General features: G+C 46.8%; 1 protein-coding gene across 1 annotated transcript; it reads left to right on the forward strand.

Annotated features, from left to right (window-relative positions):
• Positions 1 to 1045: 1045 nt before the first annotated feature.
• Positions 1046 to 25186, forward strand: LOC147662034 (uncharacterized). Its single transcript, XM_086951168.1, has 2 exons — positions 1046 to 1115; positions 22734 to 25186. The coding sequence occupies exon 2, from the start codon at positions 23452 to 23454 to the stop codon at positions 25039 to 25041; it is 1590 nt and encodes a 529-aa protein (XP_086807294.1). The 5' UTR covers positions 1046 to 1115; positions 22734 to 23451; the 3' UTR covers positions 25042 to 25186.
• The last annotated feature ends 1524 nt before the right edge of the window (positions 25187 to 26710 follow it).

Below are 26710 nucleotides of genomic sequence, written 5' to 3' on the forward strand. Positions count from 1 at the left end.
ATTTATGACAGGTAACGTGCTTTGCCTTAAGAAGCCCTCCTTCGCTCTCTATATCCACCTTTGTACCCGCTCTGTTAGTGCTGGGCACAGGCTTGTGTTCCACATTGGCTGAACTGTGGAAGGTACTCTTTGTGTTATATTGAACTATATATTGAGTAAACTTTGAAGACCACTGTCCGGCTGGACATGTCACTCGCAATATAGATTTACTCTGTCTATATTTTATTCCTTTCATATAATTTTTGTATGCATGGGACCTGTGTTGCATGTACAATGTTTTCATGAACATTCATTGATTGCTGACATTTTTACCTCATCGTGAACCATGTCAATAATGTGTTCTCTCTGTCTAAAAACTTAAGTACATTTCCTTGATTTTTAACTAAGCAGATTCTATATCCGTTTGCTATTTGATATTATAAAAAAAATGTTTTCTTATATCTTAGCACACATTTGTTGTGTGTGGTCTGTCTATTGACCTTACAGCTAGAGTTATTTCTGATTCTGGCGTTTGATATACTTTAGAGGTTCCCTTTATGTGATTCTCCTGCAAATATTATGATAATTATTTCTCTGACTAAGCAACCATGTTTATGCCTTCAGTAATTATTTGAAACCTTTAATATAGCTTTGAAGCTTGTTGTAGCTCCAAAGGCAAGGGCCTTCACCAAGGGAGCTGTCCTTTAAGGGGCTGTGCTGCCTTCTATGGCTGACTATAAGGTCATTACACTGTTTGCCCCATGAGGGCAGAATGTGTTAATTAATAAAACAACGGTGTCCCAGAGACCGAGGGGGTTGAAACACCTCTGGTACTCTGAAACCTTTGTTTCAAAGCTGTTGCTGTGAAACCTGAATAGTTAACAGCCGCATGCGGGACCACGGTGGTTAATTGTGGAACATTCACAGGAATAGCTGTGAAAGGAGGCTGAAGTCAGACTCTGGTTCTCCCTGGGCTTGGTTGTTTTGTAAATCCAGGACGGTTATTTGTAAAATGTGATGAGGTGTGATTGTCGTCTGATGCAAAATTATTTCTTTACTTCCTTTTAAGGTATTCTGGGATGACAGGCAGTGCAGCGTGGCTGCCACCCTTGGGGGAACAAAAAAGTAATTGTCAGGTAAGGATTCCTATAACTCTAGGTTTCCTTTTCCCCTGTTTCTTCTTTCTCTCTTCCCTTTCTTGATCTCTGTTTTTTTTTGTCTCTTTACTTCAACTTTTGGCTCTCTCTGTGCACTATTCTTGTTGTTATCAAACTTCTGATAATAATATAATGGAGCCACATGTTGGGGGGTGCAGTGCAGGCCCAGTTCCTTTTTAGGTCAGTTTTGCCCAGCAGTTCCTTAACTATTATCACATTTGTCTCCTCCTCTACACCACATGATGGTGGTTCACCTTGATTAGAGGTGCCACGCTGTTGCGCTGTTACTGCGTTTAGAAAGTGACTGTGATTTTAAAATTTTATTGAATCATTGTGTGCGTTCTAATGGGGGAATGTTTTAAAAACTATTATAATTGCCTACTTGTGTGGGGTTACTGCATTCTTTCCAGGCACTCTTCTGCTTTTTTCTTCATCTCGGTGAGAGGGGGTGGGGGGCTTGTGGGGGTCTTTTGCTCCTTCCCCGGTCCACCACGACTCGCCAATTGTATGGGGGGAAGTGAGTATTTCACTCTTGCTGATCTACTCCACTTCCTGTCCCAGATCGATGGGCAGCGCTGTAGTTGTTCCTGACTGGCCCAGCTATTTAATCAGGACGCGCAGTGAACGCACGCAGCAGGCGCACCAAAGGCACGCCTGTCTGTGTTAGTCTGTGCCAAGTTTACGCCTTGTGCCAGGGACGCTGTCCTTTTTATTGTAGACCCTGGTAAGCTCCTTGTTTACCCGAGAGGACAGCTCTTGAAGCTTCAAGGAGAGATCAATCAATCAATCAATCAAGAATTTGTATAGCGCGCTACTCACCCGGAGGGTCTCAAGGCGCTTGGGGGAGGGGGTCCGCTACTGCTCGAACAGCCAGGTCTTGAGTTGCTTCCTGAAGGAGAGGTGGTCTTGGGTCAGACGTAGGTGGATGGGGAGGGAGTTCCACGTCTTGGCTGCCAGGTAGGAGAAGGATCTTCCTCCCATGGTGGCTCTTCGAATGCGTGGGATGGCGGCGAGGGCGTGGCTGGTCGATCGTAGTTGGGAGTGTAAAAGGTCAGGCGGTTGTTGAGGTACCTGGGCCCCAGGTCATGGAGGGCCTTGTGTGCGTGGGTGAGGAGGCGGAACGTGATTCTCTTGCTGACGGGGAGCCAGTGGAGGTCTCTCAGGTGTCCGGAGATGTGGCTGTGTCGGGGGATGTCCAGGATGAGACGTGCGGAGGCATTCTGGATGCGTTGGAGTCTTTTCTGCAGTTTGGCTGTGGTTCCGGTGTAGAGGGTGTTACCGTTGAATGTCTGACAAAATATCGAAATCAAAAATATCGAAATACAAAAATATCGGAACAAAAATATCGAAGTCAAAAATATAGGAATCCTATCCCTAACAAGGTAAGTACAAAAATATCGAAAAAATAATATCGTAGTACAAAAATATCGAAATTAAAAATATCGTTTTTTTAAATGTATTAATAATAATGTAAAAATAATTATAAAATACATATAATGTTACAAATATTAAATAAAAATATTAAAACATAATTAAAAAATTAAAACTAATACATATACATTTAAAATAAATTAAAAACGTAATAATTTAATGTAATTTTATATTTTTTAATTTCATTTAATTGATTTAATTTAAATTTATTTTATTTTTACCCTGTACGACTGTACCCCAAAAACCCAAAACTGACCCTGAACCCTAAAAATACCCCTTTACCCAAAAACCCCAAACTGACCCTGAACCCTAAAAATACCCCTTTACCCAAAAACTGAAAACTGACCCTGAACCCTAAAAATACCCCTTTACCCAAAAACCCAAAACTGACCCTGAACCCTAAAAATACCCCTTTACCCAAAAACTGAAAACTGACCCTGAACCCTAAAAATACCCTTTTACCCAAAAACCCAAAACTGACCCTGAACCCTAAAAATACCCCTTTACCCAAAAACTGAAAACTGACCCTGAACCCTAAAAATACCCCTTTACCCAAAAACTGAAAACTGACCCTGAACCCTAAAAATACCCCTTTACCCATTAACTGAAAACTGACCCTGAACCCTAAAAATACCCCTGTACCCATGAACTGAAAACTGACCCTGAACCCTAAAAATACCCCTTTACCCAAAAACTGAAAACTGACCCTGAACCCTAAAAATACCCCTTTACCCATGAACTGAAAACTGACCCTGAACCCTAAAAATACCCCTGTACCCATGAACTGAAAACTGACCCTGAACCCAAAAATACCCCTGTACCCAAAATTCATTAATATTATTTAATTACCAATTAATTATTAATTAACAATAACAATAAAGTAAATATATTAGCACATTTGCTGTAATTAATTTAATTTAATAATTAATATTATTTTGCACAATTAATTAATTAAGAATAACAATAAATTATATTAAAAAAATTACTATAATTAATGTAATTAAATAATTAATAATAATTAATTACCAACTAATTAATAATTATAAATATGTAAATAATTATAATAATTAATTAACTAATTAATAGAAATTAATTACCAATTAATTATTAATTAAAATATGTACAAACATATATCAATTAATTAATTATTATTAAATTACTTCCCACCCTATTCCCCTATAAACCCATAACCCGCTACAGAACATATTTATCAATTAATAAATTAATTAAAAATAATAAAAAATTAATTCTCAATTAATTAATTAATAATTCCTTCTAATTCATAATTAATTTAACATAATTAAATTACTTCCCACCCTATTCCCCTATAAACCCACAACCCGCTACAGTAGTAAAAGACAATATTTAATAAAATAACATTAAAAATAAATAATAAAACATAATAAATACAATATAATATACACTAAATTTATTTAAAAATTGATATTAGTAACATCAAAGTTATTAATTTCGATATTATTAATATCGATATTTACAACTTCGATATTACTGATATCATACCAATATCGATATTTAGACTGTCGATATTACTTACCTCCGATATTTTTGTATTTCGATATTTAAACTTCGATATTTTTGCATATCGATATTTAAAAATTGATATTTTGTCTGTGTACCGTTACCGTTGTCCAGTCGGCTGGTGACGAGTGCCTGGGTGACCGTCTTCCTGGTTTCGGTGGGGATCCATCGGAAGATCTTTCGGAGCATGCGTAGGATGTTGAAACTCGACGATGAGACGGCGTTGACTTGTTTGGTCATCGAGAGGGAGGAGTCCAGGGTGAAGGATGTGCATTGCAGGTCGATGAACTGTGAGCATTGGGCTATATGAGTGTGTTAACTGTAAGACAGTCATTTCATTGGGGGTAGCTAAAAAAAACAAGGGGAAACGTGTCAGCCCTACCCTTACCCATGAAACAGTCCTTTTCAGGGTATCTCCTGATCTCTTATTAAACATAGAGCAGAATTTAATGATTTTGTCTCCTCCCGTAGGCCTGATTGGGTATTTATTACTGAAACCTGGGCTAGAGATTGGTCAGAGCTTGACCTGGTGGAGGCCATCCCCTCAGGGTATGTTCTGTCCAGACTTGATGGGGGGTTTGGGAGTACTTTATAAAGACACCTTCTTGTGCTTCACTGAGGCCCTCACCACTCCCTCAGATCCCTATCAGACCCTATATTTCTCCTTGAAGATCCTACCCACTGATAGTTTTGTGGGAGTGGTCAGCTACCGGGCTCCAGGACCCAGTGGAATGTTTAATTAGGACTTCAGCAATCGGATTGCGCCTTATTTAGCGAGATCCACTGTCACTCTTTTGGGTGATTTTAACTTCCATTAGGAGAAAACTCTGTGCTCTGAAACGCAGGTTTTCATGGGAACTATGGACTCCTGTGGCCTTCCTCAGCTGGTGAAGAGCCCTTCTCATACGGCGGGACACATTCTGGACAGGATCTTCTCTAACGATCCGAGGATAGAGGTGAATGATCCCATCCCACTCTCTTGGTCTGATCATTACGCCATTCCATTTTTTCTGCGAATTGCAGAATCCCACCCAGATCCCAATTTTAAGAACAGGATGGAGATGAAGAGAAACCGTAGCTGCATACATAAGGAGGGTCTTCTAATTAAGCTTAGTAATTGTTGCTGTCTCCCCCACCTGGTTGGTAACTCAATCTATGATTATTTTTCCAACTGCCTCTTGGCGGCTCTGGAGCATTATGTGGCCAGAAAACGCCCTTCGGTGCCCTGGTTCACCGAAAGGTTGAGAAACCTTAGGCAGGTATGCCGACAGCAGGAAAAAATATGGCGCCGTGAGAAAGGGACCTGCATAAACTCAGATAGAAGGAATATAGGCTAGCTATTAATGAGGAAAAGGTTATCTACTATTCCAAGATGATGGAATCCATCAAATCCCAGAGGGAACTCTTCACTGTGATTAATTCCCTCCTAGCCCCCTCAGCCTCTGCCAACACCGAGGTCTCCCAGGAGCTATGTGATAAAAGGGCATGCTTTTTTATGACAAAATCAAGGACATATATTCCTCCCTGGAGATATCCAAGGTCGGAGGGTCAAAGGCCGATCGTCCTTCGGATTCTCTGGTAGCTCCTCTAAAGGATTGCCGCTTGAGCGCCTTTCCCCCTATACTTCAAGAAGACACGGAGCGGATGTTAAGGTAAATTAGATCTTTCTCCCCTATGGAGCCCTGTCCCCTGAAGATCCTGAAACTAGGAATGGAGACTATTGTTCCTCCTTTGACGTAGTTCTCAATGCCGTTATTACTTCTGGCCAGTATCCCACCCCCTGGAAAATGGCCGTGGTTAAACCTCTCTTAAAGAAGCCCTCTCAGGATCCGGTGGAACTAAAGAACTACCGGCCTATTTCTCTGCTGCCCGTCCCAGCTAAAATCTTGGAGAAACACCTGAACCTCCATCTTAGCACCTATCTGGAGATCATCAGTTGCTCGATGGTCGACACAGGTCACACCACCTACTGATCCTTCCGGACCTAACGACAGCCTTCGATACCATCTCGCCCCTAAGATTGGCTGGGAGGCTCCGGGAAATAGGGATTGAGTGCTCCACCCTTCATTTGCTTGCATCTTTCCTCACGGAACAGGCTCAAAGAGTTACGATGGGCCAATTCCTTTCTGCTCCTAAACGGCTGTTCTGCGGAGTTCCCCAGGGATCCTCATTGAGCACCACCCTTTTAACCTTTATGTAGCCCAGCTTGCCAGGGTTGTAAGATCTTTTGGCCTAGCAGTGTTATCCTATGCTGATGACACTCAAATCATGACTACCATCACTGAGAGTGTTGAAGCATCAGCAGCAAATTTTTAAAGCTGAATGCAGGCCGTAGCAGCATGGATGGCAGAGAACTATCTAAGACTCAATGGGGATAAAACTGAGATTTAAATTTTCGGAGACAATCAGGAGATTTGGTCCAGGGCCTGGTGGCCAGATACGCTTGGATCTTGCCCTCGCCCTGGCCTCAGTGCCAAAAATCTAGGCATCATGGTTGATACCTCTCTCTCCTTGGGAACCCAAACAAATAGAAGTCTCCATCTGCCTCGGAATGATAAGAACTCTCAGAAAGATATGTCAATTTCTCTCCCCCTCCACGCGGAAACAGGCAGTGGTGGCCCTTGTGCTGTCCAGATTGGATTACTGCAATGCCCTTTATGTAGGGATAAATAAGGGTCTCCTACACCGACTCCAACTTGTGCAGAATGCTGCTGCAGGCTGGTGATGGGCCTTCCTAAATTCCTCTCTGTTGCGGCTACCATCAAGAGCCTTCCTTGGCTTCCTTTGGGTCGGAGAATTGAGTTTAAAGCTCTGTGTTTGGTGCACAAGACCTTTTATAATATGGTGTCAGAAGGCATTAAAAACTGTTTCGGGGTGTCATATAGATACTTCTTTATATATACTGTGTTAAGTTAGCATGACCTTATTACAAGTTTAAACGCCATTTTTCCTTCGGCTTCAGTTTGCACACGACACATACTTGTTGTTGTAGCTTTCAACCTAGAAAAGTGGTGTGATTTATTTGAGAATAATGTGTTATTATTCTGATATCAGTTTTGCTTGGTACACTGTCTGAACAGTGAGTGCTGAACCCTCTAAGAATAACTCTATACAAGGTTGCTGGGAGGTCTGATCTTCGCACCACATTAGACATAACATAAATAAATTTGCTGCCAACATTGGGCTCTAAGCAGGTTTAAGATAGAGTTACAGGAAATGCAAGAACACACTTGATGATGCTTCGCATGCAGAGAGCTGGTAGCTGATGATGTGATCCTCTCCTCCTGACATTTAGAGGTATGGGCCCGCCCTGCTAAAACCCAAAAGAGACCTTCATAATATAATATAATATGCTAAATAGGGAGGTGAGAAATAGGTGTTGTTAATTCCTATTCATTTCAGCATTATAATATGCTATAACCGTTTACGTACTATGGACTAGTAACTATGCTGATAACTTTGATTCTTATAATCTGTATGTTAGTATAGTACAAGATACTGCGTTTGAGAACATTGCATTGATTAATAAATATTTCAAATATGCACGTGTCCTCTTTACTCCAAGTTCTGGTTTGAAATGATTATAAAGCGAAAGAGTGTTCATGTGTTCCACGATACCTGAGGTAACCTAAGTTCATGTTCTGGTTTGTCTAAGTCATTGGGAGTTTGTTATGACCAATGAGACACTGTAGCTAGCTCGGTAAGGGGATTCTGGATACTGAGGTGAGTTTTGGGTCAACCTAATTCACTAAGGTTCTAGATCTCTATGCACAGTTCTGTGGGAGAACGGAAACCCTGCTACATGGCGCCCAACGTGGGGCGGTCTTATATCATGACACTCGAGTAGTATATCATTCATTCCTTAACACCTTCATTGCCGTTTCCGGAAAACGGTGGTGTCGGAAAAAACCTACCTATTTTTGAAATAGGTCTTTTCAAGCTTGAATCTATTTAAAACGGTTTCCTTGAATTACTACCCAGTTGTGCTACAAAGTTTGCTTTGTTTATTCTCTTTCCTGTGCTGTCATGGCCCAAGCCGTGGACATTCCGCAGCATAGTCGCATTGCGGTGCGAGATCATTTGCGGGCATATAATGTTCCTACTGACGACACCCAGCTGATCGTCTCCCTCACCAACGACCCCGCCACAGCCAGAACCAACCTACACGAAGGGATGAAAGGAGTAGCCGAATGGATGAAGAACAGCCGCTTGAAACTGAACTGAGACAAGACTGAAGTCCTCATCCTGGGATCATCACCATCTGCCTGGGACGACTCCTGGTGGCCCCCGGCCCTAGGCAGCGCACCCAAACCAACGGACCACGCACGCAACCTGGGCTTCATCCTGGACTCCTCCCTATCGATGACCAGACAAGTCAACGCCGTCTCGTCATCGTGTTTCAACATCCTACGCATGCTCCGTAAGATCTTCCGATGGATCCCCACCGAAACCAGGAAGACGTTCACCCAGGCACTCGTCACCAGCCGACTGGATTACGGAAACACCCTTTACACCGGAACCACAGCTAAACTGCAGAAAAGACTCCAACGCATCCAGAACGCCTCCGCACGACTCACCCTGGACATCCCCCATCACAGCCGCATCTCCGGACACCTGAAAGACCTGCATTGGCTCCCCGTCAGCAAAAGAATCACGTTCCGCCTCCTCACCCAAGCACACAAAGCCCTCCACGACCTAGGCCCAAGGTACCTCAATAACCGCCTGACCTTCTACACTCCGACCCGCCAACTACGATCAACCAGCCACGCCCTCGCCGCCGTTCCACGCATTCGAAGGTTCACCATGGGAGGAAGATCCTTCTCCTACCTGGCAGCTAAGACCTGGAATTCCCTCCCCATCCACCTCCGTCTTACCCATGACCACCTCGCCTTCAGGAAGCAACTCAAGACCTGTCTGTTCGAGCAGTAGCGGACCCCCCTCCCCAAGCGCCTTGAGACCCTCCGGGTGAGTAGCCCGCTATACAAATTTCTTGATTGATTGACAGCCGGATGGGGGGTGAAACCAACAGAAGAGCCGGCGCTAAGCACAGTCTTAAGCGTGTATGGGTTTGGACGAGCTTGCCTTAGGCACAACTTCGGTGCACTCTAGATCTGTCTTTGTAGGGGGTGCCGGAGAGGCATGTACGAAACGAAAGTACTACTCAGCACAATATTAGCAAATTTTAAAGATAATGTGAAGGCAAAATATAAACCTAATTAGGGTCCAGCAACCCATGAGACCTTCACACGCTCCCTGGTGAAGTATCAGCTACTAATAACAGAGACAAAGAAAAGAAATGGTGTCAAACTCTTACTACACATAAAACAAAAGTCATAACAATCCACCATTTCAGTGTGGCGGCAGGGGAGCCAGATACATCCCAAAACTACATGCTTGTGTAATACAGGGAAATCAAAAAATGGAACAATGTTATTGTTAATGTTAAAAATGATTTATAGAGCGCACTTACACCGATTGGTTTCATGGCGCTGTAGAAAAGGCAAGGTTTGCGGCTCGAGAGGACATTAGTTGTAGGCATATAGAGCCAGGTTTTAAGTGCTCCTCTGAATTTCATGAGGTCCGGACAGGCTCGGATTTCGAGGGGAAGGGAGTTCTAAAGTCGAGGAGCGAGTGTGGCAAATCTGCAGCCTCCTGTGCGCTTCCGTCTGAAGGAGGGGGTTTGAAGAAATGAGAGGTGGGCTGAGCGTAGGTTGCGGGTAGGGGTGTGCTTGACTATCAGGTTGTCTGTGAATTTGGGGCTTTTGCAGTGCAAAGATTTAAAGATCAAGCATCCTGTTATGAAGGTGCAGCGTTGAGACATGGGGAGCCAGTGTACCTTCCTTATTAATGGGGTGGCTGGTTGCCATCTGAGTTAGCTTCCGAGGACCAATTTCTGGCATTCGGCTTGAATGCCAGAAACCGGTCCTCGGAAGCTTGTTTCCGGTCCAGGGAAGACATGGATTGGCAGTTCGGGCTGGACTGTTCCCATGAGGCACAGGGTCAGACTGATTTGCATATAGCCATGTCTGAACTGGGGTGGCAGAGTGGGCTAAAGAACGGTGATGGATTAAACCCAGATCTTTTGACTGGGTGTTAGTGTTTGATTGATTCAGATGCTCTGTCCATCACCACCCCCTTTTGTACCGCTTTTGGCCGCCATAAGTGTGGCAGGGTATGCTCAGACGTGAGTCCCTTGCTCACTTTGCCACTGGATTCAAGCAAGCTGGGCTGAAGACTGCTGGAATGCCAGAAACTGGTCCTCGGAAGCTTGTTTCCGGTCCAGGGAAGACATGGCTTGGCAGTTCGGGCTGGACTGTTCCCATGAGGCACAGGGTCAGACTGATTTGCATATAGCCATGTCTGAACTGGGGTGGCAGAGTGGGCTAAAGAACGGTGATGGATTAAACCCAGATCTTTTGACTGGGTCTGAGTGTTCGATTGATTCAGATGCTCCGTCCATCACCACCCCCTTTTGTACCGCTTTTGGCCGCCATAAGTGTGGCAGGGTATACTCAGACGTGAGTCCCTTGCTCACTTTGCCACTGGATTCAAGCAAGCCGGGCTGAAGTGGGCTGGAATGCCAGAAAACGGTCCTCGGAAGCTTGTTTCCGGTCCAGGGAAGACATGGCTTGGCAGTTCGGGCTGGACTGTTCCCATGAGGCACAGGGTCAGACTGATTTGCATATAGCCATGTCTGAACTGGGGTGGCAGAGTGGGCTAAAGAATGGTGATGGATTAAACCCAGATCTTTTGACTGGGTGTTCGATTGATTCAGATGCTCCATCCGTCACCACCCCCTTTTGTAAGGTATAGGGAATTGGCGTAGTCCAGGTGAGATAGAACAGTGGCTATCACCACCTGGGTAAGGGCCTCTGGTGTAAGGAGACGATGAACCTTTCTTATTTTCCTGAGTTGGAAAAAACATTTAGTGACTACGAAACCCACTTGCGATTTCAATGAGAGATCGCTGTTTAGTGTGACTCCGAGTGTTTTTGCCGATGGTGAGGGAGAAGGTGGGGGGCCCATCTCTGAAGGCCAATAATGTGGGCCCCAGTACTTAGGACTGTCCCCTGTAAGTACCAGCTCAGTCTTGCAAGGGTTTAATTTAAGATGGTTTCGGTCCATCCAGTGTTGGATGAACCTCATGGTAGACTGGAAGCTGGTAATTGAACTCTCGGTGTTCTTTATCGTAAAGAGCAATTGTAGGTTGTCTGCATAGTTGAAGACCGTCACCTTTCTATCTCTGAGGGACTGAATTAGGGGGAAGATGTAGAGGTTGAACAAGTGGGGGGACAGGGAGGAGCCCTGTGGGACACCCCATGTGATTTTCTGTTTGGGGGCAACCAGGTGCTGCTGACTGAAGCCCCTCCCTGGAAGGAAGATCTGCACAAGGCACGACTGACAGACGCCCAAGCCTGGAAGGAAGATCTGCACAGAGCACAGTTGACAGAAGCCCAGGCCTGGAAGGAAGATCTGCACGAGGCACGACTGACAGAATTCAGAATTCCTGCCTGGAAGGAAGATCCGCACAAGGTGCAGCTGGCAGAAGTCCCTGTCTGGAAGGAAGATCTGCACAGGGCACAGCTGGCAGAAGTCCTCCCTGGAAGGAAGATATGCACATGGAACTGCTGACCGAAGTCCTCCCTGGAAGGAAGATATGCACAAGGAACTGCTGACCGAAGTCCTCCCTGGAAGGAAGATTTGCACGAGACACAGCTGACAGAATGCTTGTCCAGAAGAAAGATCTGCACAGGGCAAAGCTGAGAGAAGTCCATCCTGGAAGGACGATCTGCACAAGGCGCAGCTGACAGAAGCCCCTTCCTGGAAGGAAGATCTGCACAAGGCACAGCTGACAAAAATTCTGATTGGAAGGACGTTCTTCACAAGGCACAGCTGACAAAAGTCGTGCCTGGAAGGAAGATCCTCACAATGCACAGCTGACAGAAGTCCTGCCTGGAAGGAAGCTATGCACAAGGAGCAGCTGACAGAAGCCCTGCCTGGATGGAAGATCCGCACAAGGCGCAGCTGAAAGAAGTTCTGCCTGGAAGGAAGATCTGCACAAGGAACTGCTGACCGAAGTCCTCCCTGGAAGGAAGATCTGCACGAGACACAGCTGACAGAATACTTGTCCAGATGAAAGATCTGCACAGGGCAAAGCTGAGTGAAGTCCATCCTGGAAGGACGATCTGCACAAGGCACTGCTGACAGAAGCCCCTTCCTGGAAGAAAGATCTGCACAAGGCATATCTGACAGAAGCCCCTACCTGGAATGAATATCTGCACAAGGCATATCTGACAGAAGCCCCTACCTGGAAGGAAGATCCGCACAAGGCACAGCTGACAAAAATCCTCCTTGGAAGGAAGATCTGCACAAGGCACAGCTAACAAAAATCCTGCCTGGAAGGAAGATCTGCACAAGGCGCAGCTGACAGAAGCTGCAGCCTGAAAAGAAGATATGCACAAGGCACAGCTGATAGAGGTCCTGGCTGGAAGGAAGATCCGCACAAGGCGCAGCTGGAAGAAGTCGCTGCCTGGAAGGAAGATCCGCACAAGGCACAGCTGACAGAAGTCCTGCCTGGAAGGAAGAAAGATCTGCATAAGAAGCAGTTGACAGAGTCCTGCCTGGAAGGAAGATCTGCACAAGGGCAGCTGACAGAAGCTGCAGCCTGAAAAGAAGATCTGCACAAGGCGCAGCTGACAGAGGTCCTGGCTGGAAGGAAGATCCGCACAAGGCGCAGCTGGAAGAAGTCGCTGCCTGGAAGGAAGATCCGCACAAGGCACAGCTGACTGAAGTTCTGCCTAGCGGTGACCTCACAGCAGTGAGAGGACGACAAACAACAAGATCCTTCAAGCCCAGCTAGCCACACTGGACAAAATGTACACCAAAGGCCTGATTTAGATTTCAGCGGATGGTTTACTCCATCACAAATGTGACAGGTACCCTTCCCGCCTCATTAAATATGTATTACATCCTATGGCAATTATAATAAGGCAGACAGGATATCTATCACATTTTGATTAGGCCTTGGTGTAGTTCGCAGAGTTTTAGTCCGCTGAACTCCACAAAGTGCCAGGGAAACGCCGCCGCACTCTGCAAACTTACGTTAGTGGCAGAGTTTCTAAGTTGCACTACTCTCACTGATTTTTTGTGCCAGGAGTTTTTCCCGCATTGTAAAATCAGCGCGAACAGCGCTACGGGTCGCACCAGAGGGCGCTGCTGCTTTCTGCTGCTCGAATTGACATTCTAATCAAGTGGCAGCTTCATCAACGAGAATGACTAATTTCTACACTCGAGTGGTCGCGACCTGCCGCGACATTCCGCAATGAGAAATCTCACCAGGAGGAGGTCTAGCGCGTTATATTTTCTAACACGCGCTCGTCACCTTACCATTGGCGAACCGCTTGAGAAAAAAAACTCTGTTCTACATCACTTTGAGGAGTTTTTTGGGAATGGAGTGGGCAAAACTTTGCGAGGTCTGCCGGAAGACCAGAATTCTTCAACCACACCTAGTTTTGAGGCAATACTCTGTTGGACAAATTCCTAACTAGGCCCTATGTCTGCAATAATTGTTGTAGAAGAAGTGAGATCCATGGCCTTCAATCAATCAATCAGTGAATCAATCAGTCATTTGTAAAGCGCTGGGGGGGCTGCTACTGATCGAACATTCAGGTCTTGAGTATCCTCCTGAAGGTGAGCAGGTCTTGGGTCTGTAGTAGGCTCAGTGGGAGGGTTTTCCATGTCTTGACGGCGAGGGGGGAGCAGGATCTCCCGCCGGTGGTTGTTCTTCGGATGCGCGGGACAGTGGCGAGTGAGAGGTCGGCGGAGCATAGCTGGCGGTTGGGGATGTAGAAGGAAAGTCGTCTGTTGAGGTAGGCTAGGCCGGTCTTGTGGAGTGCCTTGTGTGCGTGGATGAGGAGCTTGAAGGATATTCTCTTGTTGATGGGGAGCCGGTGCAGGTTTCTCAGGTGGGGTGTGATGTGGTCATGGCGTCGAGGATCAGTCGTGCCGAGGCGTTTTGGATGGGTTGCAGTCGTTTGATGAGCTTGGTTGGGGCTCCCGCGTGGAAGGCGTTTCCGTAGTCGAGTCTGCTGCTGACGAGGGCCTGAGTGACTGTCTTTCTTGTATCTGTCGGGATCCATCTGTAGATCTTGCGGAGCATGCGGAGGGTGTTGTAGCAGGAGGAGGAGACGGCGTTGAATTGCTTGGTCATTGAGAGCGGTGAGGCGAGGATGATTTCCAGGTTGCATGTGTGGTCGGTGGGTTTCAGGGCTGCCCCCAGTGCCGTCGGCCACCAGGAGTCGTCCCAGGCTGAAGGGTTGGCGCCGAGGATGAGGACCTCCGTCTTTTCTGAGTTCAGCTTCAGACGGCTGATCGTCATCCAGTCGGCGATGGCCTTCATTCCTTCGTCGAGGTTTGCTTTGGCGAGATGGGGTCCCTGGTGAGCGAGAGGATCAGTTGAGTGTTGTCGGCGTAGGAGAATATGTTGAGGTCATGCTGCCGGGCTACGTGTGCGAGCGGGGCCATGTAAATTTTGAACAGTGTCGGGCTGAGGGAGGATCCCTGTGGTATGCCGCAGATGATCTCAGAGGCTACAGATCCGAATGGGGGGAGGAGGACGCTCAGGGTTCTGCCGGAGAGGAAGGAGGTGGTCTATTCCAGAGCCTTGTCTCGAATCCCTGCAGTGTGGAGGCGTGTGCGCAGTGTGTAGTGGCAGACGGTGTCAACGGTGGCAGAGAGGTCTAGGAGGATGAGTGCTGCGGTCTCACCGTTGTCCAGGAGGGTCCTGATGTCGTCGGTGGCGGCGATGAGGGCGGTCTCGGTGCTGTGGTTGATGCGGAACCCTGACTGGGAAGGGTCCAGGATTCTGTTTTCTTCGAGGTATCGGGTTAGTTGTCTGTTGTCGATCTTCTCGATGACCTTGGGTACGGAAGCAGAGAGATGGGCCGGAAGATCTTGAGGTCTCTTGGGTCTGCCTTAGGTTTTATGAGTAGGGCATTGATATCAGCGTGTTTCCAGCTCACTGGGAAGGTCGCTGTCTTAAGGGAGAGATTGATAACGTTGAGCAGGTGGGGTTCGATAAAGCTGCTTGCTTTGTTGAAGACGTGGTGCGGGAATGGGTCTGACGGAGAGCCGGAGTGGATTGTGCTCATGGTCTTGATGGTGTCATCGATGCTCACGCTGGCCCAGGCTCGCAGGGGATCGTGGTCGATTGTGTGTGGAGAGTGTGTTTTGTTGCTGTCTGTTTGGGGCTGTCTGGGTGTTGAAGCTGTTGTGGATGTGTGCTATCTTGCGGTGGAAGAAAGTGGTGATGGAGTCTCACAGGGCTTGCGACGGCAGCATGTCTTTGTTGTTGGAGTTGGGGTTGGAGAGTTTCTTCACTATGTTGAAAAGCTCCTTGCTGTTGTGTGCGTTGTTGTTGAAGCAGTCTTTGAAGGAGGTCCTCTTGGCAGCCCTGATGAGGTGGTGGTGGTTGCGGATGGTGTCCTTTTGTGCTGCGTGGCTGTCCGGAGTCTGTTCACTGTGCCATTTCTTCTCTAGTTTCCGGCAAGCTTGCTTGGAGGCTAGGAGTTCTGGGGTGAACCAGCTGGCCCTCTTGCTGGTTTCTCAGTGGGGGGTTTCTTCGGCGGGGCGAGGGTGTTGGCGCAGTCGTCGATCCAGCATCTGAGGCTGTGGGCAGCGTCGTCGGAGTTGGAAGGTTCGGTGGGTGGGCTGAGAGCGAGGTTTGTACGTAGTTGTTCTTCGGTGATTTTGCTCCAGCAGCAGCGGGGGATCTGTTGGGCGCGGTGATGTGTGGTGGGTTTCTGGAAGGTTAAGTGGATGCAGCGATGGATGGTCCAGAGGAGTTCGGTGGTGTGGTTGAAGGAGACGTGCGGGCTTGAGGAGAAGACTGGGTCGAGCGTGTGGCTGGCGGAGTGGGTGGGCGTTGTGACGAGTTGACTGTCTGAGGTTGTCGATTAGGGTTGCGGAGTTGCTGTAGTTGTTGTTCTCAAGGTGAAAGTTCAGGTCTGCGAGGAGGATGTAGTCTCTGGAGGTCAGGGCGTGCGTGCTGATGAAGTCGGCGATGGAGTCGCTAAACTAGGGGTGGGCTCCGGGGAGTCGGTAGATGAGGGTGCCTCTGAGGGTGGAGTTGGGGTCTGTGAGGATCTGGAAATGCATTGGTTCGGTGGTGCTGAGAGTATCGTTTGTGCTAGTCGAGACCCTGATGCTGTTCTTGTGGACGATGGCGATTCCTCCTCCGACTCCGTTTGTTGGTGCGGTCTCTGCGGGTGATCTTATAGCCGTCTGGGATGGCTATGGCGATGTCGGGTGCAGAGGAGTCGTTCATCCAAGTCTGTCAGGAAGGCGACGTCTGGGGATGTTGTGTTGAGCAGGTCCCAGAGCTCGACGGCGTGTTTGTGGATGTTCAGTAGAATGCATCGGAGGTGGTTGAGGTCTTTCTTGGCGGGTGGTTCGTCGGCTCTAAGACTGGTGTAACTGCAGTTCCGGCAGGTGAAGGGACCGTATGTGCGTTTCGGGGCGGCCTTGAAGCAGGTGTGAGTCTGTCCAGAGTTGAGAGTGTGCAGAATGCTGGCATCATAGTTGTGGCGTTCCTGGTGGTGAGTACGGGGACCAGGGGTTCTGGTGCTGGGTGCTGTCCAGGCGAGACGTGCGCAGATGGGCTTGCCTTAGGCGCACCATCGGCGTGCAAGTGGCATATATGGGGAGGTGGGAGGTAGGAGCAGCTGGGAGGCGGGGGCAGCAAATGGGCAGTCATGGGGGAGGGGCCACAGGTGACACAGCGGCAGGAACGGTGCGGGATGACAAGGGAACAGAAGGCAAATTAGGCACAAAAATAGAGGGGAAACTAATGGAACAGAAGGCAAAAATGGGTACAGTGTTACAGGGGCAACGAGGGAACAGAAAGCAAAAACGAGCACAGGGCTACAGGGGCAGCTAAGGAACAAAAGGCAAAAACGGACAGAGAGACAAAGGAGCAGCGAGGGGGACAGAAGGAAAACCGGACAGAGAGACACAGCAACAGCAAGGGTAACAGAGGGAAGAAACAAGTACAGAACAAGTACAGGCAGCCAAGGAGGCCAGAGAGCAGCACAGAGAACAACAGTCACAGGCACAACAATGACAATAAGGCAATACAGGCAATACAGTAAAGACAATATATAGCGGAAGAGGAACAAACCTACGGCCTACCACTGGCCACGAGGGATGAGACGCAGGTGGTAGCCTGCGGCTGGAGGAGGCCCTCGAACTTCCTTAGCAGCGGCTTCTGGGGCAGGGACACACAGGCGGTGCTGTGCAGAGGGGGAGGACCTACCTGGTAGGGTCAAGGGTCGCTTTCCTCACCGCGCATATGTGGGGAGTTGGGAGGGAGGAGCAGCTGGGAGGCGGGGGCAGCGAATGGGCAGCCAAGGGGCGTGGTCGCAGGGGACCCAGCGGCAGGAGTGGTGCGGGACAACAAAGGGAACAGAAGGCAAAAGGACACAGGAATACAGGGGCAACAAATGGAACAGAAGTCAAAAGCAGGTACAGTGTTACAGGGGCAACAAGGGAACAGAAAGCAAAAACGGGCACAGGGTTACAGGGGCAGCTAAGGAACAATAGGCAAAAACGGGCAAAGAGACACGGGGGCAGCGAGGGGGACAGAAGGAAAACCGGGCAGACAGACACAGGGACAGCGAGGAGAACAGAGGGAAGAAACGGGCACAGAACATGTACAGACAGCGGGGGAGGACAGAGAGCAGCACATAGAACAGCACATAGAACAGCACAGAGAACAGCAGTCACAGGCCTTGTGACTATCAGGCCGTTATCTGACTTCTGATGAACCTCACAGAGTGAGTGTGCAGCCAGAGTGCAGTAGAGTGGCCAAAAGACAGGAAATTAGGTAAACTTGAATATGAGAAATATGGAAAGGTAGAAATGCTACATCACCTGTGGATAACTGACACCTACTCCCACTCTGCCAAATGCCCATCCAATCACAAAGTGCCACCTGGGCCCCAAATGGTAATGGTGGAAAAGGGGGAAAAAGGAGTAATATGCACACATCTGCTGCAGGGATAAGTCAGGTAAATTATTGGTTTATTTATTTTATTTATTTTTAGAGTTTTCTATAGCGCGAACTTGAACCGATTAGGTTATCAGAGCGCTTTACATAGCACCAGTTCCGTTACATGTTATCACAGCAGTTTACATAGAATCAGTTACGTTGCACATTTCAGGATCTTGAACCGATTAGGTTATCAGAGCGCTTTACATAAGACAGCATTCGATGTCCAGTGCCCTCCTCCGCCGTGTAGCGGGGGACCACTTCCAGCCCTCCGAAGTCGTCGAGCTGTCGGGACTAGGCTCCTGGAATTTCAGCTGCCCCTTTACAAGGCACTTTACCTAAAATCAGTTACGTTACACATTTCAGGAACACCTTTCTTTTTGCTCTAGTGGATAGGGTTATCTCTTCACACGGTGGAAGGGGTACACCTGGTTATATTCCAACAGTTCCACAGGCGATTAGTCGTAAAAGCTATAATTCTAACACAGGGAGGGGATACACATGGATACAATCTAAAAATCAAATAGTATACTAGTCATTAGAGTTATCTTCTATCTTGACAGGAGGGATGTGACTGGAAACACTCTAGGGGTAATATAGGGGTGGTAGAGAGTACAAAGGACTATCTGTGCATTACAGGAGAGGACAATCTGTGCATTACAGGAGAGAAAAGTGAAATGGGTGCAGGTTGCATAAATGTGCTGAATGCAAGATACAAATGCAAACAACAAGTTACATGGATCAAAAATGACCCTAGGGAGCACAAGTGACACTAGTGAGCGACCAAAATATATGAGGTAGCAGTCGGTGCATTACAGGAGAGAAAAGTGAAAAATGGGTGCAGGTTGCAGAATTGTGCAGAATACAATTGGAAGTATAATACTGATAAAATATAAGAACAGCATACAAATGCAAACAATCGGTTACAGGACTCAAAAATCAAAAAAAGTGACATTAGTGAGCAACCAAAATATATGAAGTAGCAATCTGTGCAGTAAAGTGAACTTAGTGTAGGTTACAGGAATGTACAAAATACAAGTAGGAGTATAATACTGCAATAAAAGGCAAACATTCTATCACAAGAAGTAGATACAGAGCTGCGCAAAGTACTCGGTAGTTGAGATTAGTCTAAAATGATAAGTTCTTAGTGTATGTTCAGATAATGAAAATGACTAATCCAGGATGGCCGTCCAAGAGGGAGACTAGTCAAAAATGGCCGCCAAATAGGTGAGATAGAGACAGTAGTCCTCTGTTTGTTACTGTTGCTTTGAGAGCAGGGAGGAGGAGTTTCGCTTTCCATTCATGCAAGCCCCGTTTCTAGCTTGCTGAGAGGGAGTCTTATCTGGAGTTGTTGAGGAGCCTCGTGGGCACCTGGATGTACAGGGGGGATTTATTGCTTCAGCTTTAGACCCCCGCCATTTTGAACAAAGGAGGTTTAAAATGAGGTTTAAAATGAGTGCAAGCGAATAGGGTGCAGTAAATACCTTCATTGTGATTTCAGCTCAGTAGGTGCGCAGAAAATGTTGTTGAAAGCTTTGCAGACATTGAGGCTTTAGTCAGAAGCTTTGCAGACATCGAGGCTTTAGTCAGAATGTACACAGTTACCGTGTGCATCGACTTCTGGCAGGTTTGAGAGCTGGAAGGGCAGTTGAGGCTAGACTTCGTGCTCCTCTGGTGAAACCTCAATCTTTACCAGTGCCAGGGTCGCATCCAGCCTCCGGTGTAGTAAGAACCAGTGTGTGCACACTCAGCTTTTCAACCTTCCTGGGTCGATAAAAGGAGGCTATTTCATCGACTCCCATTTGTTAGAAGTTGTGAGCCTCGAGCAGCACTCATTATGATTATTATTGTCCTTTACCCGACAGCAAACTAAAGCGGCAGCCTTGTTACATCAGAGAACACACATCGGATGCCCGCTTTTTGATCCCTTTTCACGCCTCTCATCTGCTTGGCTCCCGATCGCAGATCCCCGATACCGCTGGGGGTGGGGAGGGGCTGGGGCACCGTGCTCACCCTGGCCGCAGGCGCCAACTTCTTCTGGTGTCGCCGTGGTGCTCACCGGGCAGGATAGGGAGAGCACTCGCAACGTGAGTGGGACATCTGGGTGGTCTCGGCGGTGGTTGCAGGCAGGCAGGAACAACTCCGCCGTGGGGCTCGCGTTGGCCGTCCGGCGCCAGCAGTACTCCCGCGATGGTGATGGTTGTGATGGATCCTCTATAAGTACTTGTAGCGGGTTGTGGAGGTAAAGGCAGGAGGCGGGTTTTAGTGATTGAGGGTTTTAATTGTTTAAACAAGAGATCGGTACAGGTCTTCCTCACAGGGAACCTTCTGGCAGATCTGCTCCTCTGCGTTCGCCTCCGGGGTCTGGGTTCCTCCTCCTCCCGAGTCCGCCGTCGGGGATTCCGGCCGGACCGCGGCTCTTCCGCCTCCATGATGCCACCAGGACCGCCGCCCAGGAGAGAAGAGAAGAAAGGCAAGTATCAGTAAAACGTCTGGGACACTAACGTTGTGCTAGGGAAGGGAGTGAGGGATTCACCATCAGTGCTCGATACAGTACGCCGTGAGGGAACGGGGTGTGAAGGGAGAAAGGGAAGAAAGGGATGGCAGGTCAGGGGACGGATGTACCCCTCCTCTCCACCCAGCCGCTATACGGCTCCGTACCTCGGATAGCCACACACCTCCTGGCGTGCGGCTGGGCGGATCGTGATGCCGATGGCCTCCTGGCTCCCGCGCCGCCAATGGGTCACTCCTCCTCTCTGCCGGGGATGGTACAAGGATTCTTCCGGTCTTCTCCGCTTCTTCTCTCGACTCTGCTCCAACTCTCGACTCTGCTCCAACTCCTCCTACGCTGCCGGTGAATAAGCACGCCTGGGTGCTGTCAGCTGCAGTTTTTGACGACGGTATAGGCTCCTCCTCCTCGCCAATGCGGAGCCAGTTAAAGGGACCGTCGTCCTCATACTCCACGTCCTGTATAGTATCGGGTTCCACTGCATGCCCCCAATCGTTAGTCTGTGAAGAAAAGAGGGGGGGTCACATGATGAATACCCCGCTGGGGTTGTCGCCCACGTAGGCATAAGGGGGGCAGGCCTCCCCGTGTTACAGTACTAAATGACTGATATTGTTGAATATTATATTATATGAATCAACGTCTGTTTGCCTTATCTGCGTGTATAATGTAAAGGACGGGCCTTACACAAAAGCCCCGGAAGGAGCTGCATCTTACAGAACTTTATCTACTCTAGGAAGAAATAAAGACTTGCCTTTTAAAGTTGTCTTTCAGGGTCAGAACTGGGTGCTGTAAGCTGCACCAGTTTCAGGGAGATGGGCAGATGGTATGGCGATAGGAAACCCCACTCAACTCACAATAATGTTCCAATCTTCCCGGTTAGAAGAAACCAGAAATGCTTTAACTAAGGGAGCTGTTGAAAGTGTCAAAGGTGGCTTATGAACAGCGAGGTAAAGACAGGAGTTGGCATTTGAGATGATCTTAAGTGAATAGGAAAGGAACGAGAAGAAGTGTGTGACTGGAGTTACTTTTGTTGAATACTTCGTAAAGAGTTACTGGAAATTTTGCAGCCCAGCCTCATCCATCTCTTTTTCTAAAATCTATTGTTGTTTAAATTAAATCTTGACCAGTCCGTCTGTCTTAAGCTATACCAATAAGTACTTGGGAGCTCCGTGAGCGCCCTTACTTTGCTCAGTTACACTGTGATCACTGGTAAATCACCTCCTTTTCAGATATAATTAAGATGTCACCTGATCAATAGAACTTTTAGTTAAATATTTGTGTATGATGAAATATTCCTTGCTAAGTTTCAAAGGTGATAAAGAAGAAGGGGGAGATTTACTAACATTTTGTGCTGTGTTTTCGTCACAAAAGTGGCACAAAACAGCTCAAAATCGTTTTTTTCCCAATTTACTTTCAGACAAATAACGTAAAATGAATGTGAAGCAGCGCATAGCACTGCGTAACATTACTTTGCGCCAGGGGGGCCTAACAAGGGGGGTGCATGGGCATTCCCCTGCAACCACCCATGGTTTCTCACGCTAAACCCAATTTACCAAATACAGTAGATTGGGTTTAGCGTGAGAAAACTTCACCCTTTTAACCTAGGCGCAAGGAAGGAGAAATTCTCTAATTTGTCCTTCCTTTTCTAACTTTGCATCCATGCTGCACTGTGCAAAACGTATACAAAAAAGGAAAAGCTTTCCCTCGTATCTAGGCATAGTATTTTGTACAAGAAGGGTGTCCTTCCTATTCAAAACCTATGCTGGACTCTCACACACACACACACACCCTAGCGTTCTGGTGCTAAGGTGTATGCATGGCGCAGGGCTGCTGTAATCAGTGCTGGTGCAAGGGAAAGGGAAGGAGAGAGCCATATATTTGAAAATATGGTGCTCTCCTGATCCCTCCCTGCCGCGCAACGCAGCACAGCCTCGCGTGGTGGGGCTGCGCTGCATTGCGTGGAGATTTGGTAAATCTCCCCCAAAATGTCTTTTACAACCAGTTAAACATTGTGAATTCTCATTCCATTATGTTTCAATTTAGTAATGTTAAATATCTTTACATCCAACAGAAAACAAGCCTCGAATGTATGAAATGACCACCAATAAAGAAGCTAATGCTGTAAATCTTCAATAATAGCAAAAATATTGAGCTACAGTATTCAGGAAAACATCAGCGCAGTCGGCGACAGAGGAACCTGCACACAAATTGACAGATCCTGGATGAAGCGTCAAGGGCAGTTCAGTGATTGTAAGAGGCTGAGCTGTGCACTTCCACTGCACAAGACGAAGAAAGGACCTTAGGAAAAGTGAGGCAACAACAATAACAAACCGCCTCCTGTATAAACAAGTCTCATATACCAACTTTAATCATGGGATCGGTATGATGTGATTACTGTAGTGCTTTGTTTTCTAAAATGAAGACGAGCCATCATTCTGTGCTCTAGGTGAATTGTAAAATCTTTCTGGACAAACCACAGTAACCAGAGAAGAGCACAACAGAGCGGAGCCGGACAACTGACTGGTAAAGGAAAGAGGAGTTCTTCTAGCTACAATACAACAGACTGTTCCAATTTGCACCGGCCAGAAGGAAGATAAATCTTTACCCGCAAGCGTGCATAGCCATAATCCAATCTTAAGGCACAATCACCTACATAGACACCTTCTACGTATTAGGAGTGTAGCAAATATTTGGTGGCTATTGCATTTTATTGTTAAAACAGAAATCAAACGTGTAAAATACCGCACACATAAAAAGTGTGTGAAAAAATCTCAAGTGCTTTATCAGTCATGTTGGCCCATCAGGAAATACAGTCATGGGATGTAGACAAATATATACCCGACCCACAGACACTAACCAAGAAAGAAGAATCAAACACATGCAGCGAGAGCTTTAGTTTGTCATCACTACTCAAGATTCATCAGCACACGTACACAGGACAAAAACCATTCAAGTGCAGTGAATGTGTAAAGAGCTTTAGTCACTTATCAAGCCTTCAAAGACACCAACGAACTCACACAGGAGAAAAGCCATTCAAGTGCAATGAATGTGTAAAGAACTTTAGTCAGTTATCAGAACTACAAAGACACCAGCGAACACACACAGGGGAAAAGCCATTCCAGTGCCGTGAATGTTTGAAGAGCTTTAGTCGGTTATCAAGCCTTCAAAGTCATCAGCGAACACACACAGGAGAAAAGCCATTCAAGTGCAGTGAATGTGCAAAGTGCTTTAGTCAGTCATCACACCTCCAAACTCATCAGCGAACACACACAGGGGAAAAGCCATTCAAGTGCAGTGAATGTTTGAAGAGCTTTAGTCACTTATCAAGCCTTCAAAGACACCAACGAACTCACACAGGAGAAAAGCCATTCAAGTGCAATGAATGTGTAAAGAACTTTAGTCAGTTATCAGAACTACAAAGACACCAGCGAACACACACAGGGGAAAAGCCATTCCAGTGCCGTGAATGTTTGAAGAGCTTTAGTCGGTTATCAAGCCTTCAAAGTCATCAGCGAACACACACAGGAGAAAAGCCATTCAAGTGCAGTGAATGTGCAAAGTGCTTTAGTCAGTCATCACACCTCCAAACTCATCAGCGAACACACACAGGAGAAAAGCCATTCAAGTGCAGTGAATGTGCAAAGTGCTTTAGTCAGTCATCACACCTTCAATTTCATCAGCAAACACACACGGGGGAAAAACAATTTAAATGCAGTGAATGTGTGAAGAGCTTTAGTCAGTTATCAAGTCTTCGAACACATCAGCGAACACACACAGGGGAAAAACCATTCAAGTGCACTGAATGTGTAAAGAACTTTAGTGAGTTATCAAGTCTTCGAACACATCAGCGAACACACACAGGGGAAAAACCATTCAAGTGCACTGAATGTGTAAAGAACTTTAGTCAGTTATCAGCACTACGAAGACACCAGCGAACACACACAGGGGAAAAGCCATTCAAGTGCAGTGAATGTGCAAAGTGCTTTAGTCAGTCATCACACCTTCAATTTCATCAGCAAACACACACGGGGGAAAAACAATTTAAATGCAGTGAATGTGTGAAGAGCTTTAGTCAGTTATCAAGTCTTCGAACACATCAGCGAACACACACAGGGGAAAAACCATTCAAGTGCACTGAATGTGTAAAGAACTTTAGTGAGTTATCAAGTCTTCGAACACATCAGCGAACATACACAGGGGAAAAACCATTCAAGTGCACTGAATGTGTAAAGAACTTTAGTCAGTTATCAGCACTACGAAGACACCAGCGAACACACACAGGGGAAAAGCCATTCCAGTGCAGTGAATGTTTGAAGAGCTTTAGTCGGTTATCAGGCCTTCAAAGTCATCAGCAAACACACAAAGGAGAAAAGCCGTAAACCAAAAGCACACAGCAGCTGACCAAGGTTTCGCACATCAACTTCGTCTGTTTCAGAAATATTTGTTGGTGCAGCTACTCTCACCATCCGCTGCCGAGGATGTCTGTCAGAGCAATAGTACAAAAGATAGAGAGGCGCACTCAATGGAGTCAATAGCACAAAAAGTTCATTGAATGTGTGAATCTTCAGTTCTTTTCTTAAATAAATTCTTTATTTTCCTTTTGCATACAACGGCACAGCCAACGCGTTTCATTCCCATTCGTGCCAAGGGAATTTCATCAGGGCATATACTAAATAGTCAGGTGGGTGTGATGGTCCTAGATGAGATTACTCCTAGGAAACTGACGTAGCAGAAAGATCACAATAGACCACAAAGTATTCCTGAGTAAACTTTAAAATTCAGTTCCAATTTGAATGGTGTTTCTAGTCCCCCGAGTTAGTTGAGATGTAAGATAGAGCAAGTCGAGGTGTATGTTGATCCTGGACTCCTTAAGGGAACTGCAAAGCGGAGGGGGTCAGCGCGCTCGGGAAGATAACCGGCGTGTAGAATGATTGTAAATAGGTTTGTGCGATATGGTACCTCTGATAGGGTTTCCGTCCTCCACCGCTCCTCCCCACGGATTACTGGAAGCCAGGAATACTTTGTGTTGGCTGTGCCGTTGTATGCAAAAGGAAAATAAAGAATTTATTTAAGAAAAGAACTGAAGATTCACACATTCAATGAACTTTTTGTGCTATTGACTCCATTGAGTGCGCCTCTCTATCTTTTGTACAAAGGAGAAAAGCCATTCAAGTGCAGTGAATGTGTAAAGAACTTTAGTCAGTTATCAGAACTACAAAGACACCAGCGAACACACACAGGGGAAAAGCCATTCCAGTGCAGTGAATGTTTGAAGAGCTTTAGTCGGTTATCAGGCCTTCAAAGTCATCAGCGAACACACAAAGGAGAAAAGCCATTCAAGTGCAGTGAATATGTAAAGAACTTTAGTCAGTTATCAGAACTACAAAGACACCAGCGAACACACACAGGGGAAAAGCCATTCCAGTGCAGTGAATGTTTGAAGAGCTTTAGTCGGTTATCAGGCCTTCAAAGTCATCAGCGAACACACACAGGAGAAAAGCCATTCAAGTGCAGTGAATGTGCAAAGTGCTTTAGTCAGTCATCACACCTCCAAACTCATCAGCGAACACACACAGGGGAAAAGCCATTTAAGTGCAGTGAATGTTTGAAGAGCTTTAGTCGGTTATCAAGCCTTCGAATTCATCAGCAAACACACACAGGAGAAAAGCCATTCAAGTGCAGTGAATGTGCAAAGTGCTTTAGTCAGTCATCACACCTTCAATTTCATCAGCAAACACACACGGGGGAAAAACAATTTAAATGCAGTGAATGTGTGAAGAGCTATAGTCGATTATCACACCTACAAAGTCATCAGCGAACACACATGGAGGAAAAATCCCTATCATTGTAGTGAATGTGACAGGAGGTTTAGTGACTCTTCAGCATTAACCCCTTCAGTGCTAATGACAAGGGTAACTCGTCATGGAGTTTCCATTGATTTCAATGGAAATTACATTGATATGCAGGCACCACCCTTAGCATCCAAGGGGTTAAGGAATCATCAGCAGACTCACACAGGAGAAAAACCATTCAAGTGCAATGAATGTG

Source organism: Lissotriton vulgaris, unplaced genomic scaffold, assembly GCF_964263255.1.
Source record: "Lissotriton vulgaris unplaced genomic scaffold, aLisVul1.2 SCAFFOLD_2505, whole genome shotgun sequence".
In the NCBI taxonomy this organism is placed as follows: domain Eukaryota; kingdom Metazoa; phylum Chordata; class Amphibia; order Caudata; family Salamandridae; genus Lissotriton; species Lissotriton vulgaris.